This window comes from Armigeres subalbatus, chromosome 2 (assembly GCF_024139115.2).
Source record: "Armigeres subalbatus isolate Guangzhou_Male chromosome 2, GZ_Asu_2, whole genome shotgun sequence".
NCBI classification, from domain to species: Eukaryota; Metazoa; Arthropoda; class Insecta; order Diptera; family Culicidae; genus Armigeres; species Armigeres subalbatus.
The window spans coordinates 263,330,582-263,356,478 of record NC_085140.1 but is presented as its reverse complement, the minus strand read 5'-3'; the positions used below and the strand labels follow the sequence as shown (position 1 = coordinate 263,356,478).

Sequence of the window (25,897 nt, the reverse complement as noted above, 5' to 3'; positions counted from 1 at the left end):
ATACTTCAGCGAAGAAAAAAAAATCTGCCTTTAAAATTTTCACAGTTACGCGTTACATTAGGGAGGTAGGGGATACCAAAAATGTTACTTTTTGTTACGAGGGGGAGGCAGGGGGTCAAAAACTTGGATTTTTGCGTTACGTAATTTGTGAACAGACCCTAAGTTGATACTATAGAAACTAAATGATGATTTCTTGTATCCTTACCAGTTTCGTAGAAAATTCAAGTCCTTTGACTTTACAACGTATTAGGAACACCTGATCATTTAGTCTCGGAACGGACATCCCGGAATAGGTTCCCGTGGGCTCTATAGTGGCCACAAATTCATTTAGAAGAAACCCTGGCAATATGAGTATCAAAATTCTTGGAATTGTTCCGGAAACATGTTTTCCATGTAATTGAGACCATAGGATGGATATCAACCGGCACGGAATTCTGGAATAAGTTCTCGTGGGCCCTATAGTGGCCATAAATTCATTTAGCAGAAACCCTGGCAATATGGGTATCAAACTTCTTGGAATTGTTCCGGAAAAATGTTTTCCATGTTGTTGAGACCATAGGATGGATATCAACCGGAACTGTCATTCTGGAATAGGTTCCCGCAGGGCCTTTAGTGGCCACAAATTCATATAGAAGAAACCCTGTCAATATGGGTATTAACATTCTTGGAATTGTTTCGGAAACATGTTTTCAAGTAGTTTAGACCATATGATGGATGGCAATCGGAACGGTAAAGTTGGAGCAGGTTTCCTTGGGACATAAAGTGGCTACAAACTGGCATCAAAATCCTAGGAATTGGATGGTTGGAAACATGTTTTTCCAAGAAGGTGGGACCGATGCTGGGTCATTAGGCCGAATAGTGAGAAGTCAGCAGTGAGAAGTGGAAAGAGAAAAGTAAAAACTCAAATGCAAGAAATGAGAAGAGAGAAGTGTAAAGTGACACAGTGTTCACCCGATTCCGTCCCTCCCCGATTTTGTCTACCTCTTATTTTATCACATTTTCAATCCGATTTCATCAAGTCCCGCTTTTATCACGTTTTTAGACCCATTTTGCCAACCCAAAAAAAATTGAAAATTTTAGTCGTGCTTTTTATTTTTGTAAATTATTCCGCAAACAACAATGATTTTCATGAAACAACTTACAGCTCCTGTGGTTTATTATAATTTTTTTCTGAGTACCTGTCCAGAATGTTTCAAGTCTTTTTGACAAGAAATAATGGATATCTTTCACACATTTTACCTTTCCAAGGAATAAACTGTTCAAATTTGTAAAATTGATTAAAAAATTGAAAATTTAAAAAAATCCGATTTTATCACATTCCATATTTTATCACCTCAACATTCACCAAGGAAGGGGATGATAAAATCGGGATGTGAGAGAAGTAATAAATGAGATGTGAGAAGTGAAAAGAGAGAAGTTTAAAGGAAGAAGAAGGAAGAAGCCGGAAGGAAAAGAGAAAAAAGAAAAAGGAAGAAGAAAGAAGTGAGGAGGAGCAATCAGAGAAATGCAGCACATAAGAAAATGTGGATCTATTGCATCTACAGCTTCTAATTTAGCACACTGTTCAGAATGCTCAGAGCAGTGGAGGCGATTGACCTCCAGGCACATCAAATTTCAAACTAGCCTCAGGACGGCCGTTATCGCTCGCGGAAAACTGGATAAGTATCAACAATATTGAAACTGTTCCGGAAGCATGCTTTCATAAGCCTTCAAGAAGGTTTGCCACGGAAACGGTAAACCAGTAAAAGTGATTAAAAATAGTTGAGCAGGTAAATTTTACCTCTCTTACTCGATATTTTCAATATCGAATAAGAACGAGCCCGCATTGAGCTAAATAACAGTCGGGGCTTCAGAATAACTTATTTGGATTTCTTAAATCTATGTTGCCAGAGTTCCCAGTTATTCTTGTAGGATTACCAATGTTGATGTCAAGTTCAATTCTCGATCTAAGATGCTTTCGATTGGGAAATGTGCTCATAGTTAAACATACAGTTAAACATTTGATCGGCATAGAAAAGCTATCAATTGATTTACTGTGCATATACTAATAGAATTGTTGAAAAGTAGATCAAGTTCCAGTTGTCATGTAAAAGGAGAAAAGAAAATAGCTAGGATTTCTTTCAAATGAGGGGCCTCATTGGGGGATACTTGTTTGAGAATGACCGGTCTGTTGTCAAACCATCGAATGGCCTAATTCCACCTAAGATCATGCTTCCAAAACAATTTCATAAATTTTGATACCCATATAGCCAGGGTTTCTTCAAAATGAGTTAGTGGCCACTTTAGGTCCCACGGGAACCTGTTTGCGGAATAACAGTTCCGGGATTAAATCATAAAATGGTCCTGTAAGGTAGTTAACTTATATTTTTTAAATTTCCAACGAAGTTCATCAGTCATGACGCAAGAAATCTTTATTTGGTTGACTATATATCTTCAATGTATATAAACTTTGGGACTTGACCCAGTAAATCCGGAATTCCGGTAACCAGGTAATCCAAATCAGTTTGACGTAACATGTATCGAATAGCGGGTAAGTTTCTGAATCCGTAGCAACCAAAATCGTCAAAATCGGTCATGAACTGACAATGTTATGATCGTTTTAAGTTCGTGGGTACCCGGGTACCCTGTCGGTAACGTAAGGGTGTTTTTTTGTCGGTAATAAAAGGGTTAATTAAATTATGAATCCGATGTTTATTGCATATCGAATGACAACGGCCAACGATGCATAAATTTCGCAGCCTCCCGCGGAATGGTAGTCCGAAGCACCTCTTTTCCCCGCAAAAATATCCACAAGGCCACATGGAGATCACCTAACCAAAAACGGAAAACCAAATCGACCACGTTCTAATCGACGGTAAATTCTTATCCGACATCACGAACGTCCGCAATTACTGCAGTGCGAATATTGAATCCGACCACTACCTCATTGCAGTATGCCTGCGCTCAAAACTTTCGACGGTGTACAACACGCGTCGAAGTCGGACGCCGCGGCTAAACATTGGGCGGCTACAAGACGGTAGACTAGCCCAAGAATACGCGCAGCAGCTGGAAGTGGTATCCGCCATTGGTAGCACCGCAACCGCTGCACTTGGCACGGTGCCCCCGGATCAGAGAAACGACTGGTATGACGGCGAATGTAAGCAGTTAGTGGAAGAGAAGAATGCAGCATGGGCGAGAATGCTGCAACACCGCACGAGGGCGAACGAGGCACGCTATAAACAGGCGCGGAACATTCAAAACTGTATTTTCCGGAGGAAAAAGCGCCAGCAGGAAGATCGAGACAGTGAAGAGACGGAGCAACTGTACCGCGCTGATAACACACGAAAGTTCTATGAGAAGTTAAACCGTTCACGTAAGGGCCACGTGCCACAGCCTGATATGTGTAAGGACATAAACGGGAACCTTTTTACGAACGAGCGTGCCCAGCCAACAAATTGGTTCACATAACTAACTTTCAGTTCTGTTTAATGTACTCTTATATGATGCAATTTGATTGTATAAATTGCATAGATTCCTTCTATGTGAACAAAAGTGGAGGCCATATACGTACAAATCAGTGTTATGGCATAACAAGATATACGACGTATTCCGATTTCAATTTAATCAATATACAATCAAGTTGGTTTTATCAGAGATCGCATATGTTCAGTTATAAAGTTGCATAATTGGACTGTTACAACTTTAAATCTAGAATAGTAAAAACAATTCAAACATACATCATAATACATTATATTATCATAAAAAAACATATTGTATTTGCAACAAAAATATTTCTTAGGTCGAAACGTAATCATTATGTGACATGCTGTTAGTTGATTATTAGTTAATGTATATATTTATGTTATAAATTTAGCCTCCAGCTTCCAGTTTCGATCCTTTGACCTTCTAGTTCATAGTCCAGAAGCTACCTGGTTCCTCCATGTGTACGCAGTTGTTAAGCAATAATTTACACCTAATGATAATATTGCGTCTGCGAATACAATCTGGAAAAGACATTCCATTACATCTTATACAACATTGTCGACAATGATTGCATAAACCAGTATATGCGATTTAATTGAACACATATATAATTTCATATTGACGTGTATTGTATCATCATAATATTATCATCTCTAAGAGGAGAAATACAACGTTGTCAATATAACAAAATTGCCCTCAAAGTTTGTTTTCCCTAAAATCGTGTTTATTGTATTTCTTAAGTGTTCTATAGATCGCAGTGATGTTGTGAATTTATTGTTGAGAACAAAATATGGAATAAAACGACTAATAGTACTCTCTTTCTGGTTGCTAAATTTCTATCCATTTAGTGAGTACTTAAAAACAACACCAGGCTGTTTACTATGCCTAATGACAAATAACAGTAAGTATTTATTAAGAATCTACCTTTGAAAATTTAGTTATACATAGCTAGTACAGATGTACGAAAAAACACAGTTCATGGAGAATGGGTGCAAAAAGGTTCCCTTAGAATTCTGGCCAATAGTACAGAAATAACTGAATGATCATTTTCATGTAGTTCTATTTCACAGACATTGACTGGGTGATTACCGATTGTTTAATGTTGAGGAATGTATTTGTATAAAACAACTACCGCTTTTGATATTTGTCTTCGAATTGTATTTAATGACAATGACAAATGTGTTCTTTTTAATATTCTTGAAAAAGAATAATTTATTGAACATTCAAGGATCAACAGAGTTGTTGTAAGTATATTTGAAATCATTATAACAGAGGACTTTACAATCAAATCTTAACGACATTGTAACTTCAGATGCACATATATGCAATTTTTCAAATATTTGCGATATATGATTCCGTTTTGAGTTTAAATTTACATATTTACAACTTATGACATAGATTGTAATTAGATTGTACATTTGCATTATATGTAACCTTTCTACAATTTTTCACAACTTCTGCTGGATCTATATATGATTACGATCTGATCTGTGAATATATATAATTTAATTTGTACATTCTTATACGATTGCTGGTTTGCTGGGTGAGGTGATCCAAAGGTGGCGGCAGCACTACGAAGAACACCTGAATGGCGATGTGGCAGACGAAGATGGCGGTATGGTGATGGACCTGGGAGAACGCGCGCAGGACATAATCTTACCGGCTCCAAATCTCCAGGAAATCCAGGAGGAGATTGGCCGGCTGAAGAACAACAAAGCCCCTGGGGTTGACCAACTACCAGGAGAGCTATTTAAACACGGTGGTGAGGCACTGGCTAGAGCGCTGCACTGGGTCATTACCAAGATTTGGGAGGAGGAAGTTTTGCCGCAGGAGTGGATGGAAGGTGTCGTGTGTCCCATCTACAAAAAAGGGCGATAAGTTGGATTGTAGCAACTACCGTGCAATCACATTGCTGAACGCCGCCTACAAGGTACTCTCCCAAATTTTATGCCACCGACTAACACCAATTGCAAGAGAGTTCGTGGGGCAGTACCAGGCGGGTTTTATGGGCGAACGCTCCACCACGGACCAGGTGTTCGCCAGGTACTGCAGAAATGCCGCGAATACAACGTGCCCACACATCATCTATTCATCGACTTCAAAGCCGCATATGATACAATCGATCGGGACCAGCTATGGCAGCTAATGCACGAACACGGATTTCCGGATAAACTGACACGGTTGATCAAAGCGACGATGGATCGGGTGATGTGCGTAGTTCGAGTTTCAGGGGCATTCTCGAGTCCCTTCGAAACCCGCAGAGGGTTACGGCAAGATGATGGTCTTTCGTGTCTGCTATTCAACATCGCTTTGGAAGGGGTAATACGAAGAGCAGGGATTAACACGAGTGGTACAATTTTCAATGAGTCCGTCCAGCTATTTGGCTTCGCCGACGACATAGATATTATGGCACGTAACTTTGAGAAGATGGAGGAAGCCTACATCAGACTGAAGAGGGAAGCTAAGCGGATCGGACTAGTCATCAACACGTCGAAGACGAAGTACATGATAGGAAGAGGTTCAAGAGAAGACAATGTGAGCCACCCACCGCGAGTCTGCATCGGTGGTGACGAAATCGAGGTGGTAGAAGAATTTGTGTACTTGGGCTCACTGGTGACTGCCGAAAATGACACCAGCAGAGAAATTCGGAGACGCATAGTGGCTGGAAATCGTACGTACTTTGGACTCCGCAAGACGCTCCGATCGAATAGAGTTCGCCGCCGTACCAAACTGACAATCTACAAAACGCTCATTAGACCGGTAGTCCTCTACGGACATGATACCTGGACGATGCTCGTGGAGGACCACGAAAGGAAAGTGCTGCGTACCATCTATGGTGGGGTGCATATGGCGGACGGTACGTGGAGGAGGCGAATTAACCACTAGTTGCATCAGCTGTTGGGAGAACCATCCATCGTTCACACCGCGAAAATCGGACAACTGCGGTGGGCCGGGCACGTAGCCAGAACGTCGGACAGTAACTCGGTGAAAATGGTTCTCGACAACGATCCGACGGGCACAAGAAGGCGAGGTGCGCAGCGGGCAAGGTGGATCGATCAGGTGGAAGATGACTTGCGGACCCTCCGTAGACTGCGTGGTTGGCGACGTGTAGCCATGGACCGAGCCGAATGGAGAAGACTTTTATATACCGCACAGGCCACTTCGGCCTTAGTCTGAATAAATAATCAATAATGTTTATTGCACAAAATGTGTTTGAATATACTTTAGTAAGCAAAATAATGATTATTCGAATTAGGCTAGATGTACCAGTTGTGGCTATAGCACCAGTTATCGCACTAGTGCTTTATATGTCAAATGGCAAATTAAATCACCGCAAACCAAGTTCATATCGATAAGCGTATTCATATGATACCATAACACCTTTGATCTCCACCAAAACAAGCAAAACATAATTGTAAAAATTGATTTTGCTTAATTTTTAACGTCCTTTGCACCAGTTGTCGCACTAGTGGTCCCAATTTGGCCAATCCCATAAGAAAACAATGGGATTTGCCAAATAAGGAACCATAATTAAGAATAATGCCATAAGTGGTGCATGCGTTCCTATTATAGATTAATCAATTTTGAGGATTATAACAAATTTTATTGCAGTTTTCACAGTTGTTCTAAGGAGCAGGAAGTAAAACCTTTTGCTTGATATATAAAGTCCACCCGAATGCCTTTTACTTATTTTTAAAAAAATAGTTGTTCTTATGTATGGCGACAATTGGTACACCTACCCTAGTTGTTTTATAATTTTCTATTTTTTTTAGAAAAGCAATAAAAATAACTATGATGCGGTTATACAATGCTTTATTTAATTCATTGCTAAGTTTTTGCCTTTCTCGTACACCAAGGTGTGACGAAAAGGCTATATGTTCACTTCCAAGACTATTTTGTTATAGCAGATCCGGAGACCCATAGTGTTATATATCCGTCGAATATCAAAAAGATATTTTGTTTCTCCTGCTCGGGACGAATAACACACGCACTGCACTAACTTTTCCGATAACTACTCTATTTTATTCGGATAGAACGACAGGTGATAAACTCGTGAGTAATTTTGTGCTTCCGAATTCTCCTTCACGCCACAGATCAGTGTTTTTTGAATGAGTGTTTCTTAGACCATGTTTCCAAAAAGTTATCAAAAATTCAACGAGTTAGCCCTGAATCACGATTCCTATGCAAAAATAAGCCTTCTTTCAAATTTTTAGCTGATTCGGATAAAATTTTGAGGTGCCTCAAGTCGGTTTGGTGTTTTTGGCCTATTTTCAATTTTGAAAAAAAAAATCCAACACGAAATATAATTGCCGAAAATCATCGCAACAACCTCGCTACTAGAGCTTTTAGTGTGCTTGAAGTCTTGTGAACATTGCGTTTCGTTCCTTGTTTTGACCTTGTTACAATGGTTTTCAAGCTTTTAAGTGCATAAAAACACTGTTTCCCCTAGAAGTCGTTGTTCTACAAAATTCTTGAACTTGTTACAAATCATTGCTAATTAATTGTATTATGTTTCCTCTTTTTTTCCTGCACATTTGAGTTATATAATTGCTAATGTACGATTCACCGAAGGCTTTTTTAGCATAAGAACTATAGTTCTTGGCTTACCCGTTTTCTACACTTTTTGAAAGCATGAAAGGTCTCTAGTGTTTATGATATTACACAATCACAATCGTTCGACTGACGGAAAGAGAGAGACGACACACCGACGGTGGTACATCATTCAGACAGCTTCGCCCATTTTTTCTTGAGCCTTAAATCAGTTTGACGAGGAAGCTGAACGGCATATGATTTCCGTGAGACATACGAAGAAGGATAGCCATTTTTGCAACATCGATTGTGTCAGAGTTTATTGCACTATGATTTCTCCGGATAAAGTGGATGGTTTAGAAATCTGTTTACGAGTGAGTGAGTGAGAAATTCGGACCCTGATTTCTTCACATAATTTTGCGATAATTTGAAAAGCTTCATCAGTTACTCAGGAAGGTATTCTTTGAACAGTCTGAGTAAGATTAAACCCAGAACTGAACATTAAAAATATTTCGGCTATACTATACTATAAGTTTTTAGGGGAGACTGGGGAGACTTGATCCCCTTTTCTGATTTCCGATGTACCACAGCTAAACATAAATAAACATACTCGATTTCCACGCAGACTCTCTAAGAAATATGGTATTTAACTTTACTGATGTATAACAGTCCTTAAATTATCGATTTTTTGGAGTGCTGTCATAAATCGACTTTTAAAATATTCGGGAGAAATTGATCCCTCTCCAAGAACTTGCTTTGATAACATTAGTAAGGTGCCCTCAGATCTTTTAAATATTTTTCCTTCAAAATACGCGGAATTTTCGAATTGCTGTGCGTATTCATGAACGATTTTTTTTTGAATTCGGCAGCACATGCAATTTTGGGAGACTTGAAATCTTTTTTTTTATATCTACCCAGACAACCACACATCGCATAAGAATGCACGATCAAAATCGTTTACCGATCCAAATTTCATCAGAATCGCATTGTTGTGCAAAGCTCATCAGTTTATTTATAAATTTTCCCGCACAGTAGGCTATTTTACGAGTTTTTTTCCAGCTTCATTTGTTGACATCGCATATTCCTGCAATCAAACTCAGATGAAATCGGATTATCTGTCAAACAGAGCTTGTTATCACAAACTACATCGCAATGCAAAACGAACAAACTCGCATAAAAATCGTGCACATCGCATACACTTCCGTGCAACGTCGGATAAGAAATACACATATATCGCCTCCACTTTTGTACGTAAAAAGTGTTTTCGCGACTGGTAAGCGATGAAATTTGTGCGCATAGGCATCGCATAACAGAAAAAAAAATCCATTGTGCATGCATTTTGGTTGTCTGGGTAAGCAATAAATATATTCTTCCTGCCAACCCTTCATCAAATCTATCGAAACTACAAACAATTAGAAGTCTGAGAACGTATTTATATGTTTTTAAGTTTTTTCGCCAAATTTTTGTATGGGTGACTAATGGCGGATCAAGTGTCCCCATATTGAGGCAATAACGTCAAATCCAAATATCCTAAAACATTGAAGGAAATTTTCATCAGTACAGATCATTAAGCATATTTATGGCTTTGTGCTGTGAAAAAAACAAAAAGATTTAGTCATTGTTATGAAAAGCTGTTCATATTTTGCGTGGCCATTAAAAAAAGTTTTAGGACGATCAAAACATACAAACCGCCCTGCAGAATAAATAAGGTTGTCAATCCAAAAAATAACTCACCATATAAAGGTCATTTGTCTAGAGGATCTATACTAAAAAATACGCTAGAACAAAACTACTTTGGTTCTCGATAAAACAGGGGGTGATCAAGTCTCACCGGGGATCAAGTCTCCCCACCTTCCCCTAATACTTTCTGTGAACATTATGAAACAAACAAAAGTTTGAGTATTTCATCTAATGATTTGATCTAATATGAATATGTAAATGTTTAATAGCCTTGAGTTCAAACCATGCTCGTGAAGCAATAAGAGGGCACTTGATTCCTACGTAGTTACATACAGGACCCATTATTTTTTCCTATTTTTATCACGCGTTTTTTTACGATTTTTTTTATTTAAGTCGGCTTCGGGGTCTAACCAATTTTTTTACGATGTTTTTACGTCAGATTCTGGGTCTAACTTGTTTTTTCCGCAGGTTTTGAAACCTAACCGTTTTTCGGTATTTTTTTCACGAATTGTTATATTGCCAAATTTGAATGGGGTCTATATAAGAATTAATCTCACTTTGTGTGCAAACTAATGTGTCTACCCCAATTGGACAAGAGTTCGGGATAGAGTCACTGGCATATTAGATCATTAATCATTCATATATAAAAATATGCTGTGATTATATTCAACAAAAGGATACACTCGGTCCCACACCGAATATAAAACAATTAAGGATGGATCTCACCGCACCCTAGGTTGTTTTGTATAGAAAACTGCATTATTGACAACTATTCCATTCTTCTTTACTCAGCACTTTCTTCAACGATTTTTGAAAACCTTTTCTTTTGTTTCGTTTCGTTTCGAAATCATCAAACAAGTAGCACAAAAATCACAAATGACGAGAAGAATTTTCAAAAATCACAACCGACGCATATGTAAATAAGAGCCATCACCAGCCGACATGAACAATAACAGCTGATGGAAAGATCAATCGGACATAACGATAACACTACAGAAATTTGTGCAAAAACTTTTGGGGGTGAACTGAAACTTATGACCGACTTCAACACTTATCAACGATGTACCAAGCGTCTCCACACCAATAAAAAAACGACGAACTTCACGTTAGAAAATCATATCTGAGACTTCGTGCTTTTGTCGATCTAAAAAGGAATAACGGAAAACAATAAAAAGAGTACTACAATAGTTATAATCAATGGACGCAGTAGTTCTAATTCAACAACAAAAAAACGAATATTGCAAATATCTATATTTATGGTGTCTTCTACGCGGTTCCAGTGCATGAATTTCTTTGCTACCCTAAACTGTCACAACTTATCTAAATGCCATCTGAATTTTCTTCAACTGTGTAATCTCCTGATTCCATATATGCAGCTTTTGATTTCTTTGCTTGTAGGAAATTATTATATTAGGATTATTCTAGTATTTAATAAAAAAATATTAAATATATCTCGACTTTCCATATGGCAATTTGTAGTGTAAAGGCTGAAACCTAGACAAACAAACAATAAAACTCAATACAGAAACTGAAAATAAATTTCTCACACTGTTGCAACATATTTTTTAAAGATTTTAACAAGATTCTGTACATTTTTCAATTTATTCCCAATCTCAAGAATCAGTTGTCTTCTGAGATGAGAATCTCAAGCAGATATTTTTATTCAATACATTTTTTGGTCTATTTTTCTCAGTAACGAGTACGAATGTTAACAAAAATTACCGACATAAGGAGTGCTTTGTGCTTTATAAGTTTCCAATAAAAAATAATAATTTGTGACAATAACACGCATTCGGAAAGCTCCACTTATTTTTTTTCAATACCGAAAAGATATATTGAATGCTGTTCTGTTGATAGTGGAGTATGCAATCACCAAATCTACTATTCACTCCTTCCAAGCACCGAAAGATATGCAGCACCACACCACGATTTATTCCGTTATGCTTTAGTCGGGTTGACGAAATAGCACACATTGTCAAGATCACAGCATCCAACGTCGTGAGTAATAGAGTCTACCCATAACCAGACAGAATGGAAGGAGCTGTCTGGATGATCTGCCCTTCTTTTTACACGCCAACCGTTGGAGTTGAGATAATTTTTCAATACTTATGCTTATCGAAGACTGTCGGGAAATGGGGTCCATGCGGCATAGAATACACAGACCAAGCATCAAAAGTGAAACGAACTAGCGTAATTTTGCAACGTTAGTACATACGTGATGAAGTGGGTGGCAAGCGCCAAACAAAGTGAGAGTATAGAATGCCCCAGGTGGGTCGCTTGTGGCGGTGGCAAAGGGAGCCAGCCGCACTCCACCTAGATTCCCTGTATTGCGTCAATTTCTCCGGTTGTGGGTCAGAGACGGACGGCCGCTTGCCTTCTCCACCATGCGTCTTCAATCGCTGGCTGCCGTGTTGATGGAAGTGCAGTGAAAAATGGGCAAAGACGGGAGCTGGAGCGAACGAGTCCACAAGAGAAAATCCACAATACATAACCGAGCGGGTACGCCTCACCGCGCACCCGTTGCGTTGGCTGTTGGCGTCGTCGTCGTAGTTGAAGTTCAGCATCAAAACATGGGATGGAAAAGTATTACTTCATTCTCCCCCATGCCGGGGATTGGATCGCTCGGCTATGTATACGGTACAGACGGCCGCAGTTGTCGTCATTGTCGACTGCACTCTCATTCGTGTCTGGCCAAAACAGCTCGCGACTCACACACAGAAAGGCCAACTCGGGGGGAAGCACAGTACGCGCGCTGGTTCGACACTTCATGGTACCTTTCTGGGAGCCGTTCGAGCTAGTCTTATGAATACTCGCTTCGAGAGAGCACGCGAAATTTTAGAGCTCCTTCGCTCCATGGTAAACGGCAAATCTCGGTCAGAAGACAAGTGCGCGCATTTCGCAAGTTCGTAAAGTTCAATTTATTTTGGGTGCGCGTCTTTTTTTGTGGGAAATTTTAAGGTCGCTGTTAGCAGCAAATAAACAGCTACATCGAAACAGAAACATTGTGGAAAGCATATCGGCAGAAAAAAGTGCTATCGTTTGCGTGAAGAACATTATTAGTGTTTTGAGGTTGAATCAGAACGAGAACACCGAAACAGCGCAGAAAGGATTACAACATCGTGTGCAGAACAGAATAAGAAAGGCGTATTTTTGGAGGCTCTTGTCCCCCAACGACCCCGTCCAGACAGGCTGTTAGACAGTGAGTGTTGCTCTTGTTGTTCGCTTTTTCGAGAGTTCTTGTGCCAGCGACTGAATGTGTGGTATGTGTGTTGTATATTTTTGGAGAGTTCTGTGAACCGGCGCACTCCGCAGACAACAAAGGCAGTTAAATGGTGTTTGCTGCATGCAGTTTCCATTGAAGATTCTTTGACCCCGGCTCCTGATGCAGCAGCACGAATCAAGACATAAATCAGGACTCGGGGTTGTTCGCAGACTGGGGGTGGTGTGCGATCCAGACTGCGAGAGGGGCACATTGGGATTTTTTATGAGCCGTCTAAGCTTTGCATTTTGCCAATTTGTGACAAAACTAGAAGTCTAATCAATTTTGAATTAATAAAGTCTGTAGTAACAAATATGATTTTGGTAGAGTGTCAAACGTTTCAACATCTCTATTAATTCATAATAGTTGCCAAGAAACTCAATTAATTCTAATTTGATGTGAAGAATCCTCGGCATTCTCAAATTGGCAAGCGCACAGTGAAAAATGTGTTTAACAAGTTCAAGATGTTATTTCATCATCCCAGTGACCTTCGTCCATGAACCCATCCATGAGGCGGCGTGAACCCTTGAAAATGTGATTCAAATGCCAAGTGCACATGTCCATGTGTTGGTGCCTATATGCACTGCAGCACCTGAACTAAGAACAATCCAGAGACTATTGCATGATTTCGTAGAAATCGAATCAAAGAGTGACTCAGTGTTTTTCCCGACGATTCGCGGCTTCCTGTAACATCACTTGGCGGTGCAAATAGAACGGTTCGTCGGTAATGAATTTGTTAATGAAGTGATATAGTAAAAGGATGTTACCTAATACGGGCCCTCGTGGACAAGTTGTGATTAGATACCTGAGCGAACGCCCATCTAAGTGATAATAGGAACCGTGCGAGCACCGCGAAGAACACTTCAGACACAAAGCATGACAGGAACTCTCTGTATGGCAGCGTGTTTTGCGCCTCGGACAATAACAAACCAGCGGAATTGCGCCGATGTTGTTGATCGCGACGTCGAAGACGGTGATGATGATGATGATGATGGTAATGACGGTGATGGCGTAACAGAGCGAAGGCACGCGGCTCGCTCCTCGTGGTACACGTTTTCCGCTCAGAAATTCAAAGCTGTACACAATGGGGTTCTAAATGATGAAATGACGCGGTGAGAACATCTCGCGAAGTGTGACTTGTGGTGGCGTAACGTGACTTTTCAGAACTTGATTGGATCACTCACTCCTCGGGGAAAAAAAACAATGCGTCATCCGTTATTCGGAAACAGGTGAAGTGGTACACAACAGACAGGGACTATTGAACGATGTGATGAAATAGGTGAACCCGATTCGCGAAGGTTGCCGCGCGTGGGCTTGATTGTGAACTGGTGTAGAATATTAAATGCCGCATACTTCAGAAGGAGGGGTCCGGGGAAAAAAGGACGGTTCTAAGGGAGGCAGAATGAGAGCTTGAGTCAACGAATTGACTACACGTGTCTCACTACAAACTAACAGACCGTAGGTTGCATTCCTGATGAGAAGGCGCATGTCAGCAGATTACAGTTTGCGATAGAAACAAAACCGAACGGCTAGTGTACATTTGTTGTGTCATCATCACTGTGCGGTGGGTTAATGGAACTGTGGGAATCTCAACTGCGATACGGAGAATGTTGTTTACTTTTTTGCGCCCGATACCTACTGCTGAAGGTTCTCGATGAGTATGACGTGAGGCGCAATAAAATCACCAGATATGTTATTAATTTTGTTTGTCAATAAGATTCTTTTACGCTTTGGCTTAGTTACGGTGTATCAAATAAAGATTGCCATATAAAGCGAACTACGTAATATGTGATTTACCTTGAATCATGCCTCAAATTCATGATCAACAAATGATGATGTCATAAGTTTTTGATTCATATCTCCTCTAACACTATATTGCTTTTTAAACTACACCTGGTTGTAACTTGTTGTTCCCAAAAACATTTTAATAATTGTGAATCGTTGAAATTCAAATTTATGCAAAGAGCAATAACATATGGATTTAGATACCATAAATCACACACAACCAAGTAAATATTTTCAAGTATGGTTTACTTTTCAGATTATTGTCAGCTATCAGTAAAAAACTATGTTATTTGCATTAAATTGTCATAAGCCAAAAACTTTCAAAAGTATAACATGTTCACATTTCAATTCCATTAAAATTTCATCTTGTTGACCAATTTGACGATAATATTTACGAAAATAAACTGAATTGAGCTTATACTACATCAGATAAAATGTTTTTTTTTATCTTTGCAAGAGCTGGAAAATTACCTCATTATGGAAAAAAGAACAAGACTTTTGAAGACTTCAGTAGTAAAGATTTCCATTTATTCTTCTTAATGTGGTATCAAACCTTCTTCACAATTGTTCAATCATTTTTAAACAATGTTCATTAATGATTTTATACATTTATCATATTTGAATGCAGGAACTCCCATCATGTTTTAATACAAATAGTCTCCCAAGTGAATAACCCACCGAATGCCAAAATTCACGCAAATAAAAATTGAAAACAACATATTTGGGTACATTCAGGAGCCACTACATATTATTGGCCCCTGCTAGGCTCCTACTCAATCCAGTCTTGCTTCTATGTAGTTTTTTGTTTTCGCAAAACAGTAATATTTACATAAAAAAAATCATTTATATATTTTGATTATTGGTTGTTGTTTAATAAAAAACAAGGCCCATAAAAACTGCAACAAAGTCTGCAAGTCTAATAGTGAATCAATTTGTAAAACGTGAAGACAGAAGAGCCAAATAGATTGACCTTCTAAAAGCGTCACTCTGTATATGATAAAGAGCAGGCATCTGTTTTCTTCATTTAAATGGGTGCATCAGTCTGTTTTTACTTTGAAAAACAACAACAGCACCAACAGTTCACAAAAACATCTTTAAAGTGATAGCTAGCACACAGCTGCACAGCTGGTGCAAAATAAGTTCGAGGCGAATGAACTTTCCGAAAAAAAAGTGCATCGCTCAACTGTCGCGATAAGATACGAAAATCCCAATTCCAGCTATGATTCACTAAAAAATCTACGACTCGCATGAAGCTGCTTTGTTTTCGAACAGCAATCGCAAACATCCACTGAACAGACGCTCTCCCTGGAACGACTGATGATTAATATCAATCATCCCCATGTTTTCCATAAAACGCATCATAACAGGAAGCCCAATCATCGAAACGGTGAAAATTCGCGCAAACACACATCCCTTGCGTAAGCGCACGTTTTGCTCCCGCATGTCATCGGACGTAGTCGTGAGCCGGCGTCGTTCGCTCCTCGAACCAAGCAAGGGCCCGTCTTCTAATCTTGTTTTGCTGTTCGTATCTAAATACATATCCACCGTCCAACCTAACTCGTAGTAAGTGCACCAGCCTGACGATGCCGCGACGCTCGTCGCCGCCGACTTACATTCTATCGACCACGGTTTAGAACGGCAACGAGGAGGAGGTTCGCTCAACCGCCAGTATACGTGACAGCGAAAACGGCCAGGAGGCTGGGGAGGGAACTGGCAAGAAATCAATAACAAGGCACATGTTTCGTACTCCTCGTAATGCATGTGTTGTTATGCATACTCCATTCTCAGAGTTAGCGAATCTACATTGTCACATGTCGGCTTCACGTGCATCCAACTATTGATTGCAAAACACTTCGCCTGGGTTCGCAACCTCTCCCACCCCCTACACCGATAAATCAAGTGCCTTTTGTTGTCGCTGACTGTTGTTTTGGACGAAGTACTAGATCCGTATGTTGTGTGTAGGTGTGAGTACGAATGCGCACGTGTATGCAATTGAACCATATAGCTGCAATATTCCCACGACGTAGATCGTTGCACGTTTTCACTAATCAATTTATTTGTATTTCTGTCATTCCCCCGCTCGTTGCAGATGCACTAAGACGGACCATGATGGTTGCGGATTTTGTATCAAGACCACAAAACGGTTCACCAATTAACGGTGAAATACCAGGCCAGAATCATAACAACTCTAATATGCCTGGTTAGTTTTTTGCTCGTTGATTCGATTTAGATCGATACTAACGCATTATTTTCTATATTTTTCGTTTTTCTACAGCGCACAGTGCCTTGTTGATGAGTAACAGTTCTACGGGACGAGCCAGCCCAGCTAGTCCCGAATCAGACTACAACGGAAACGGCTATGACCTATCAGGTCACCTGAAACGCAAGGACCTGTTCAGTCAGCGCAAGCAACGTGAATTCATCCCGGATAACAAGAAAGACGATAGCTACTGGGATCGTCGGCGACGCAACAATGAAGCAGCAAAACGATCCCGGGAAAAACGTCGCTTCAACGATATGGTCCTGGAGCAACGCGTAGTCGAGTTAACCAAGGAAAACCACGTACTGAAAGCGCAGTTAGATGCTATCAAAAACAAATACAACATTTGTGGTGAAAATTTAGTCAGCGTAGATCAGATCATGGCTACTCTGCCCACCAACGAGCAGGTTCTTAGCTCTACCAAACGAGTCAAAATCAACAGCACTCCACCAATAGTATTCCCTCTGGCGAGGCCCTCAGTTGCTCAGTCACCGTTGACTCCACAGCAAGGACCCCAAATACCATCGCTTCATGCCCATCAACCCTTATCGCAGCCCAATGTTGTCCAATCAACGCAACAGCATGGAGCCCAACAGCCGCCACAACAATCCCAGCAGGCAGCAGTCATTCACCCCAATCCCAACATCGAATCTCCCCCTCCGCCACAATCAATAGCTTCGCAGCTTCAGCAGATCACAATCCAACATACCAGTTCTCACTACAGTCACCATTCACCTGCCGCCATCTACCGCGATTACGAACCCCTAACCAACGGTAGCAGTCGGTGCGATAGCAACAAGCACGAATCAACAATCCGCAGTCCGCTCACCAGAGTGGAGCTCATGGAGCATGACGAACACCGTAGCGACCAGCTCGCTGAGCATCGCGACCGTGAACGTGACCGTGAGCGCAATTTGGATCGAGTTGATGTTCCTGTGTTACCGGTTCCTACCTTCGGCTCGACCAACTCGCACATCAGTGGACCACACATCTCGCACCACCCCTACTCCTCGCCCTACACTATCCCCAACTACCCGGGCAGCTACGCCGGTAACCTGTACCCATCACCCCCGCGAGAGATCAATGCCCTGCTCACCGCCAACGTACTCAACCTCAGTCGAAGGGCACCGTCACCCTACGAAACATCCAACGGTACCGGTTCCAACAGCAGTCACAGCAGTTCCGGTGACGATGAACACGATCGCGACCATATGCACGATCACAACAACAGCCTACCGGTGAAGCTACGTCACAAATCACACCTGGGAGATAAGGACGCAGCCACCGCCCTTCTCGCCCTGCAAAACATCAAACAAGAACCTCAGATTCGATCGTCCTCCCCTTGGGACGAAGGCGACGGTGGATCGTCGGACGAACGCGATTCCGGTATCTCCACCGAGTGGCCCACAAAGGCCGAACAGAAAATGATGGTCCCCCTACCCTCATCGCCCCCATCCACCTCGGTTTCTCCGATTGCATCCACCACCGGAAACATTGTCGGTGGCAAGATCACCTCGATCCCGGCGTCGGTTGTCATCAGCAAAAAGGCCGAGGAAAACATCCATCTCCAGTCGAAATTGGCCCGGCTGGAGTCGGAAGTGGCCACTATCAAGAATATGATGATTTCCAACACCGCTGGCAGCGGATTTGGTGTCACAGCCGCGGCACAGTGATACAGGGCGAACCCACCGCCGCTGTGCGACCGCGAAATCTAGTTCGGCAATGAACGCCTATTGTGATGAGAGCACTAATCGCTGACGACTAGTGGTGACTGAGACTGGTCCAAAAGTGCAAACAATGGAAACGAGTGATGGCAACCTGTCCGTTTTATGAGCTGACTGGAAGTATATGAAATATTTATTGCTAATTATTAACAAGAAAGATAGCATTTTTGTCAGTTGTTATTTTTATAAAAATTATCAAGTCCTGGGGAAAAGCAGTGACCGATAATGAGCCGGATCGAGATAAGGCAAAGCAGTATGACGAAGTAAAAATTAGTCCAAGTATGATAACCTAGATTTTAACTGAACTGTTTAATGCAACAATAAAAGGACAAACAGTTGAAAGCAAACTTTTATCTTCAGGGAAGATCGTAGTACAGCGAAAGTGATTGGTGAGAAAATAGCTGTTGCAAAAGTACAGAAAACGAATGTAATAGACTCGTATAGCACGTAAGGCAAACAAGTTTCGGAATTGTGATATATATTTTTGTATGATACAGCAAAGGAAAGGATTTACCTTCTGTTTTATGTATTTTTAGAAGCAACAGTGAACGTCAATAGAAGGTATCTTTTTTTTAATTTATTACATTTTCCTGTAAGTACCACAGTTAATTAGCGTATAGAACAAGTGTAATGAAAAGAGAAATTTGTGAAATTTCAAATAAATTGTTATATCTTTGATGCCATCACCGGGATATAAAACTAGGTGATAGAGCGGGCCTCTGTGGCGCCCATCAACACTATCAAAATCGACTTTAATCTATTTGCTATAATCATCCTTAAATTTTAAACTTAAAGCAAAAACATCAAACTATTAGTGATGAGGTAAAACAAAATAATTAAATCTTTACTTTCCAAAAAGTTGTCCCAACTTTCAGAACTGATCTTGAATCACTACTTACAAATTAAACCTAAAAAGTACTACTGAAACCCTACACATTAGCTATTATTTGGTAGGTTTAAAAATGTCACTTTTAATCGTAAACAAGAAAAGATATGAACATGAAATGTATAATTTGTATCAAATTTATGTATTTAAATATATATATTTTTAAAAAATTGCTTTCGACTTCTACAATTTTATCACAGCCATTTCAGGTGTAACATCATATCATCAGATAACTCTAGTAGGGGAACGGTTCGGTACTTCATCCCATAACTTCCATTTCCAATCCCATCAAAAACAAAGCAATGAAAAGGTATTTCATTTGTTATTTATTTTTGTGATTTTTTCCAGCAGACATGCACGCATGTTAGCAAAAAGAAGCGACAAGATTTATGCTGTATTTCTCTGTTTTGCAATGAGACGAATATATAGTGAGATGGAAAACGGAACAGTTCCTCTACATGAAGAAAGATGACATTCACCCCTATTCTTGTTTACGGATGAACAAAACTTTCAAACGAATCCAATTTGTCCTTTTGGAAAAAAAAACTTCATGAAAAATCTGCTTAATGAACCGCATGAATCACAAAAACTATATGAATTCTAAAATCCGCACGAAAAAAACACTTAAAAAGCTACTCTAGTATACCAACCTATACCTATGACGGTCGTAACCTCTGTGTTGTCCAAAGTAAATCCGTAAATCCGTTAAAATGTAACGCCATATTCCAGCGATCTTAAGCCGCCAATCAGCGAGTGCGGAGTCTAATCCGGAGCCGAACAATCCGAGAATTCGATAATCTGCATTCTATGCAAAACGTACTTATGCCTAACAGAGTATACCCCCAACCAACGATGTGTACAGAGACAGTTTTTTTCGTAGCTGGCTATGCAAACCGTAGGAAATCCTACCTACAGACATAACACGTCTTTTCACCTCGTGGCTATTATCATTGACACATGTAACGACTGTTCCAAGATATATGAACTCGTCGACAACCTCAAATAGCACCCCATCCCACACTGGTTCAAAAGCCCCCAAAACGTGCCTTTTTGCCTTTCTCGTACAACAAAGTTATACCAAAAGGCTATTTTAGTTCTCGATCTGAAACTAGATTTTAGAGCCATTATGTCTCCAGAAGAGTTGAAGGATATTTCTTGGGCTTTCTTTTGATAAAAACCCAACTTAATTCACCGAGTAGTGATATTGCCTTTCTCGCATTTAGCCAAGACACCAACCTTATATGGCGCTAAAACAGTTCGATGTACCATTTTCTTCATAACTCTCAAACGCAACGGTCGATCGTTATAAAATTCAATAGTGATCAACTAGGTTTTACCCCTTGTTGCGAGAAAATCGGTAAAACATTACTATATGAAAAGTGGTCTAATGTTTTTCGTAGCTGTTGTGCACACACATACACACACATACATACATACGGACAGACAGACATTTGCTCAGCTCGTCAAGCTAATTCGGTTGGTATATAACGCTTTGGGTCTCCGAGGCTTCGTTTCGGAGTGGAATGATAGAAAGACAAAAAAGGCAAGCAATGATCTATCCACCTTAAGCATATGTGGTATTTCGAAAAATTTCGTTTTAGGTGGTTCGAAACGGAATTCCGCGGAATTTGAGCGTGGCGAAATCTGAATTATTGATTTCGTTTCGTTTCGTTAATTTACATAAATTTCGCCATCAAAAACTAGCTTTTAACGAAATTTAACGGAATTCCGCGGAATTTCTAAACTAAATTAAACTAAACTAAATTAAGCAAAAAAAATAATAGAGGCTGTTTTTAAATTTTGTTACCTATACAATCTTGTCAAAAGACAGTACGGCCGTCTTCAGTGTCTCGTACTTGACTCGACCTAGTCAAGTACGAAACACTGTGGACGGCCTTACTGCTGAGGTCGAAATACGTATTTGTCAAAAGTACAATAAAGTAGTGAAATTAAATGGAATATGTGGGGCGCCAGGTCGGTGCTTTTAGGGATCAAAAAACAGCACTCCTTCTATAGAGTCGATCTTGCGCCGATGTCTGGCACCGAAGCTGTCGCATGTCAGGTGACTATTCGAGGAAAAGACCTCAGTATCGCCTCGATATATCTTCCTCCAAACACCGCGATATCTCGAAGAGATCTCTCGCACATCTGCTCGGTTATGCCCGAGCCACGGTTACTCCTGGGAGATTTTAACTCCCACGGAACAGGCTGGGGGGAACTGTACGACGACAACCGTTCATCAATGATATACGACCTCTGCGACGACTTCAATATGTCAATTTTGAATACAGGAGAAGTTACACGAGTGGCTCCTCCAGCAAGAGATAGCCGTCTAGATCTTTCCATTTGTTCGAGCTCATTATCGTTGGACTGTACTTGGAAGGTGGTCCAAGATCCCCATGGTAGTGATCATTTGCCGATCGAAGTTTCGATTTCCAATGGACATAAGCAATCTGCTTCCATCGATCTTTCATATGACCTCACGAAGCACATCGATTGGGGCAAATATGCGGACGCCATCAGCGATGGCATACAGTCGATAGAAGCACTACCCCCGCGGGAAGAGTACAAGTTTCTATCGCAGTTGATTCTTGAAAGCGCTCTTCAGGCACAACGTCGGCCGGTGCCAGGAACTTCGGTTCGAAGGACACCCTACAGTCCGTGGTGGGACATCGAGTGTACGCAACTTTATCGCGAGAAATCCGCCGCGTTCAAAGAATTTCGGAAACACGGGGCGATCGTTCTTCACAAACGATACACCGCGCTCGAAATCCAGTTCAAGAAACTGGTCAAAGTGAAGAAGCGCGGATATTGGCGCACTTTTGTTGAAGGTTTATCGCGCGAGACTTCAATGAAAACTCTGTGGACCGTCGGGAGAAGAATGCGCAACGCGTCGTCCGTAAACGAAGATCGTGAAAGCTCGTCGCGGTGGATACTTGACTTCGCAAAAAAAAAATTGTCCGGATTCGGTGCCGGTGAAGCAAGAGCTACGTGATGCTTTTGCAGACAGGGATGATATGGATCGTCCCTTTTCGATGATTGAATTCTCACTTGCTCTCCTTTCATGTAACAATTCCGCTCCAGGGATGGATAGCATCTGGTTCAATTTGCTCAAAACCTCCCAGACGTCGCGAAGAGGCGCTTATTGAACTTGTTCAATCAGTTACTGGAGTGCAACATTGTTCCGGATGATTGGAGGGAAGTCAGGGTGATATCCATCCAGAAGCCCGGAAAACCCGCGTCGGATTGTAACTCGTATCGCCCCATCGCGATGCTGTCTCGTCTCCGGAAGCTGTTGGAGAAGATGATTCTCTTCCGGCTAGACAAATGGTTTGAATCAAATGCATTATTGTCAGATACACAATTTGGTTTCCGTAGGTGCAAGGGAACGAACGACTGTCTTGCGTTACTTTCTTCAGAAATTCAGCTAACTTTCGCTAACGAAGAGCAGGTGTTTTTGAACATTCACGGGGGCTTTTGATACAGTTTGCGTCGATGTCTTATCCGACAAACTCCAGGTGTGTGGACTTTCACTTTTGAATAACTAGGTATTTGTATAATTTGTTGCCAGAGAAGTGTATGAGTTTTTCTCATGGTGGCTCGGCAACTTCACGAATTAGCTACATGGGTCTCCCCAGGGCTCATGTTTGAGCCCCTTCTTTACAATTTTTACGTCAGAGACATTGATGAATGTCTCATGCCAAATTGCTGGTTGAGACAGCTTGCAGATGATTGTGTTGTATCCGTTGCGGAGCCAACATCGGTTGATCTGCAAGGACCGTTGCAAGATACTCTGGACAATTTGTCCACTTGGGCTACGAAGCTGGGTATCGAATTCTCTCCGGAGAAAACTGAGATGGTTGTCTTTTCAAAATAACATAAGCCGGCAAAGTTCCGCTCCAACTGATGGGTAAGACAATCACTCATAGCATATCTTCTAAATACCTCGGGTCTGGTTCGACTCGAAATGTACCTTCAGGAAGCACATTGTGTATCTGACACAAAAATGCCAGAAACGGATCAACTTCATGCGATCAATAACCGGAACATGGTGGGGAGCGCATCCCGAAGATCTTATGACGTTGTATAGAACAACCATTTTGTCGGTCCTCGAATACGGTAGTTTCTGCTTCCAGTCCGCGGCTAAAACACACATGCTGAAGCTTCAAAGGATTCAGTACCGCTGTCTCCGTATCGCGTTAGGATGTATGAATTCGACACATACAATGAGCTTGGAAGTACTTGCGGGAGTACTGCCACTAACAGATCGTTTCGCGGAATTATCGCTCCGGTTCCTCATCCGCTGTGAGGTTCTCAATCCATTGGTCATTGATAACTTCGAGAAGCTGCTCGAACAAAACCCTCAATCTCGATTTATGAGTATTTACCACTGGTACATAACGCTGGAGGTAAGCCCTTCTTCGGTAGATACCAATCGTGCTAACTTCTTAGACTCTTACAGTTCCTCTGTTACTTTTGATCTGTCCATGAAGCAGGAGGTTCATGGAATACCAGACTTTCTGTGTGCGGAGGTCATACCTCCATTATTTGCAAGCAAATACGGGCACGCCAGTGAGGAGAGAAGCTTTTTACAGACGGGTCAAAATTGATGACTCCACTGGTTTCGGTGTTTTCAACGTTTTCATAGCGCCTACTTTAAGCTCAAAGAGCCTTGTTCCGTGTATACTGCTGAGCTAGCAGCTATACACTATTCACTCGAGCAAATCGCATCCCTACCTCCTGACCACTTTTTCATCTTCACCGACAGTCTAAGTTCCTTGGAGGCTGTTCGGTCAATGAAACTCAGTTAAGCACTCAGCGTATCTTCTAAATGGGATACGGAAAGCTTTGAGTGCCTTATCACAACGGTCTTACACAATCACCATGGCTTGGGTCCCTTCTCATTGCTCGATCCCGGGAAATGAGAAAGCGGACTCTTTGGCTAAGGTGGGCGCTATGGAAGGTGATATTTACGATCGGAAAATCACCTTCGATGAATTTTTCACATTAGTTCGTCAGGAAACCTTGAACAGCTGGCAACAGAAATGGACAAATGGGGAGTTGGGTAGATGGCTGTATTCAATTCGCCCGCAGGTGTCGAAGCGTCCATGGTTCAACAAATTGAATATGGGACGAGACTTCATTCGAACCATGTGTCGTCTAATGTCCAATCACTACACTTTAAATGCACATCTTTTCAGAGTGGGGCTCTCGGAAGGAAATCTCTGTGTTTGCGGCGAGGATTATCAGGACATCGATCATGTCGTGTGGGCGTGCGAGGAGCATCGTGGCCCCAGATCTGCGCTAACTGAACATCTCCGGGTCCGAGGAAAACAACCAAAGCCTATTAGGGAAGTGTTGTCGGGCCTTGATCTCGAGTACATGTCCCTGGTCCACCAATTTTTGAAAGTTGCTGATGTAAGACTGTAATCATTGTCTGCCCATTCCCTTGTCTGTCGTACCCCATTACGAATGTCTTCCTCTTGTTGTACATTTCAATGTCTGTCATAAATCCCTTCCGTATGTCTTCCTCTCGTCGCTGTCTACCAAAAAAGTTTGTTTGTCCCGTTACAGATATAAAAATGCGAGGAATGTCAACTTTGTGAACATCGGCATTGTAATTACTTAAGCACTCTAAAATCCTTTCCTTTCTTACTATATTATTGTATTCCCTAACCTCGTCTAAACAGCGAGTCTTTCGGTTCCGCAAAACTAACACTATGTATAAGAATCAAGAAATGTATTATTAAACTTGATTTCGGCTCCGTAACGCTTCACGGCAAATGAGCCTTCCAAATAAACGAAAGATAAAAAAAAAAAAAATGTGGGGCGCCATGAGACGCAAGGGGGTTCCTGAGAAAATGATCGACCTCATCGAGGCACAGTACGAGGCCTTTTCGTGTAGAGTGCTGCACAATGGGGTCCTGTCCGACCCTATCCGAGTCGTAGCTGGTGTGAGGCAAGGATGTATTCTATCACCGTTACTGTTCCTCATCGTAATCGATGAGATTCTGGTAGATGCGATTGACCGTGAACCAAACCGCGGGCTGTTATGGCAGCCTATAACCATGGAGCACCCAAACGACTTCGAATTGGCTGATGACGTTGCACTCCTCGCGCAACGGCGCTCTGATATGCAGAGTAAGCTCAACGACCTTGCCGAGCGCTCCTCCTCGGCAGGTTTAGTCATCAACGTCAACAAAACCAAATCGTTGGATGTAAACAGGGTGACTCCTTCCAGTTCCACAGTAGCCGGACAACCAGTGGAGAATGTCGAAAGCTTCCAATATCCTGGTAGCCAAATGGCGTCA

The 25,897-nt window shown here is 41.4% G+C and overlaps 1 protein-coding gene across 1 annotated transcript; it reads left to right on the top strand.

Moving 5' to 3' along the window:
* The first annotated feature begins 12,396 nt into the window (after positions 1 to 12,396).
* On the top strand, positions 12,397 to 19,365 carry LOC134212171 (uncharacterized). The gene is made up of 3 exons (XM_062689791.1): positions 12,397 to 12,871; positions 16,806 to 16,916; positions 16,992 to 19,365. The coding sequence occupies exons 2-3, from the start codon at positions 16,823 to 16,825 to the stop codon at positions 18,647 to 18,649; spliced, it is 1,752 nt and encodes a 583-aa protein (XP_062545775.1). The 5' UTR covers positions 12,397 to 12,871; positions 16,806 to 16,822; the 3' UTR covers positions 18,650 to 19,365.
* Positions 19,366 to 25,897: the final 6,532 nt, after the last annotated feature.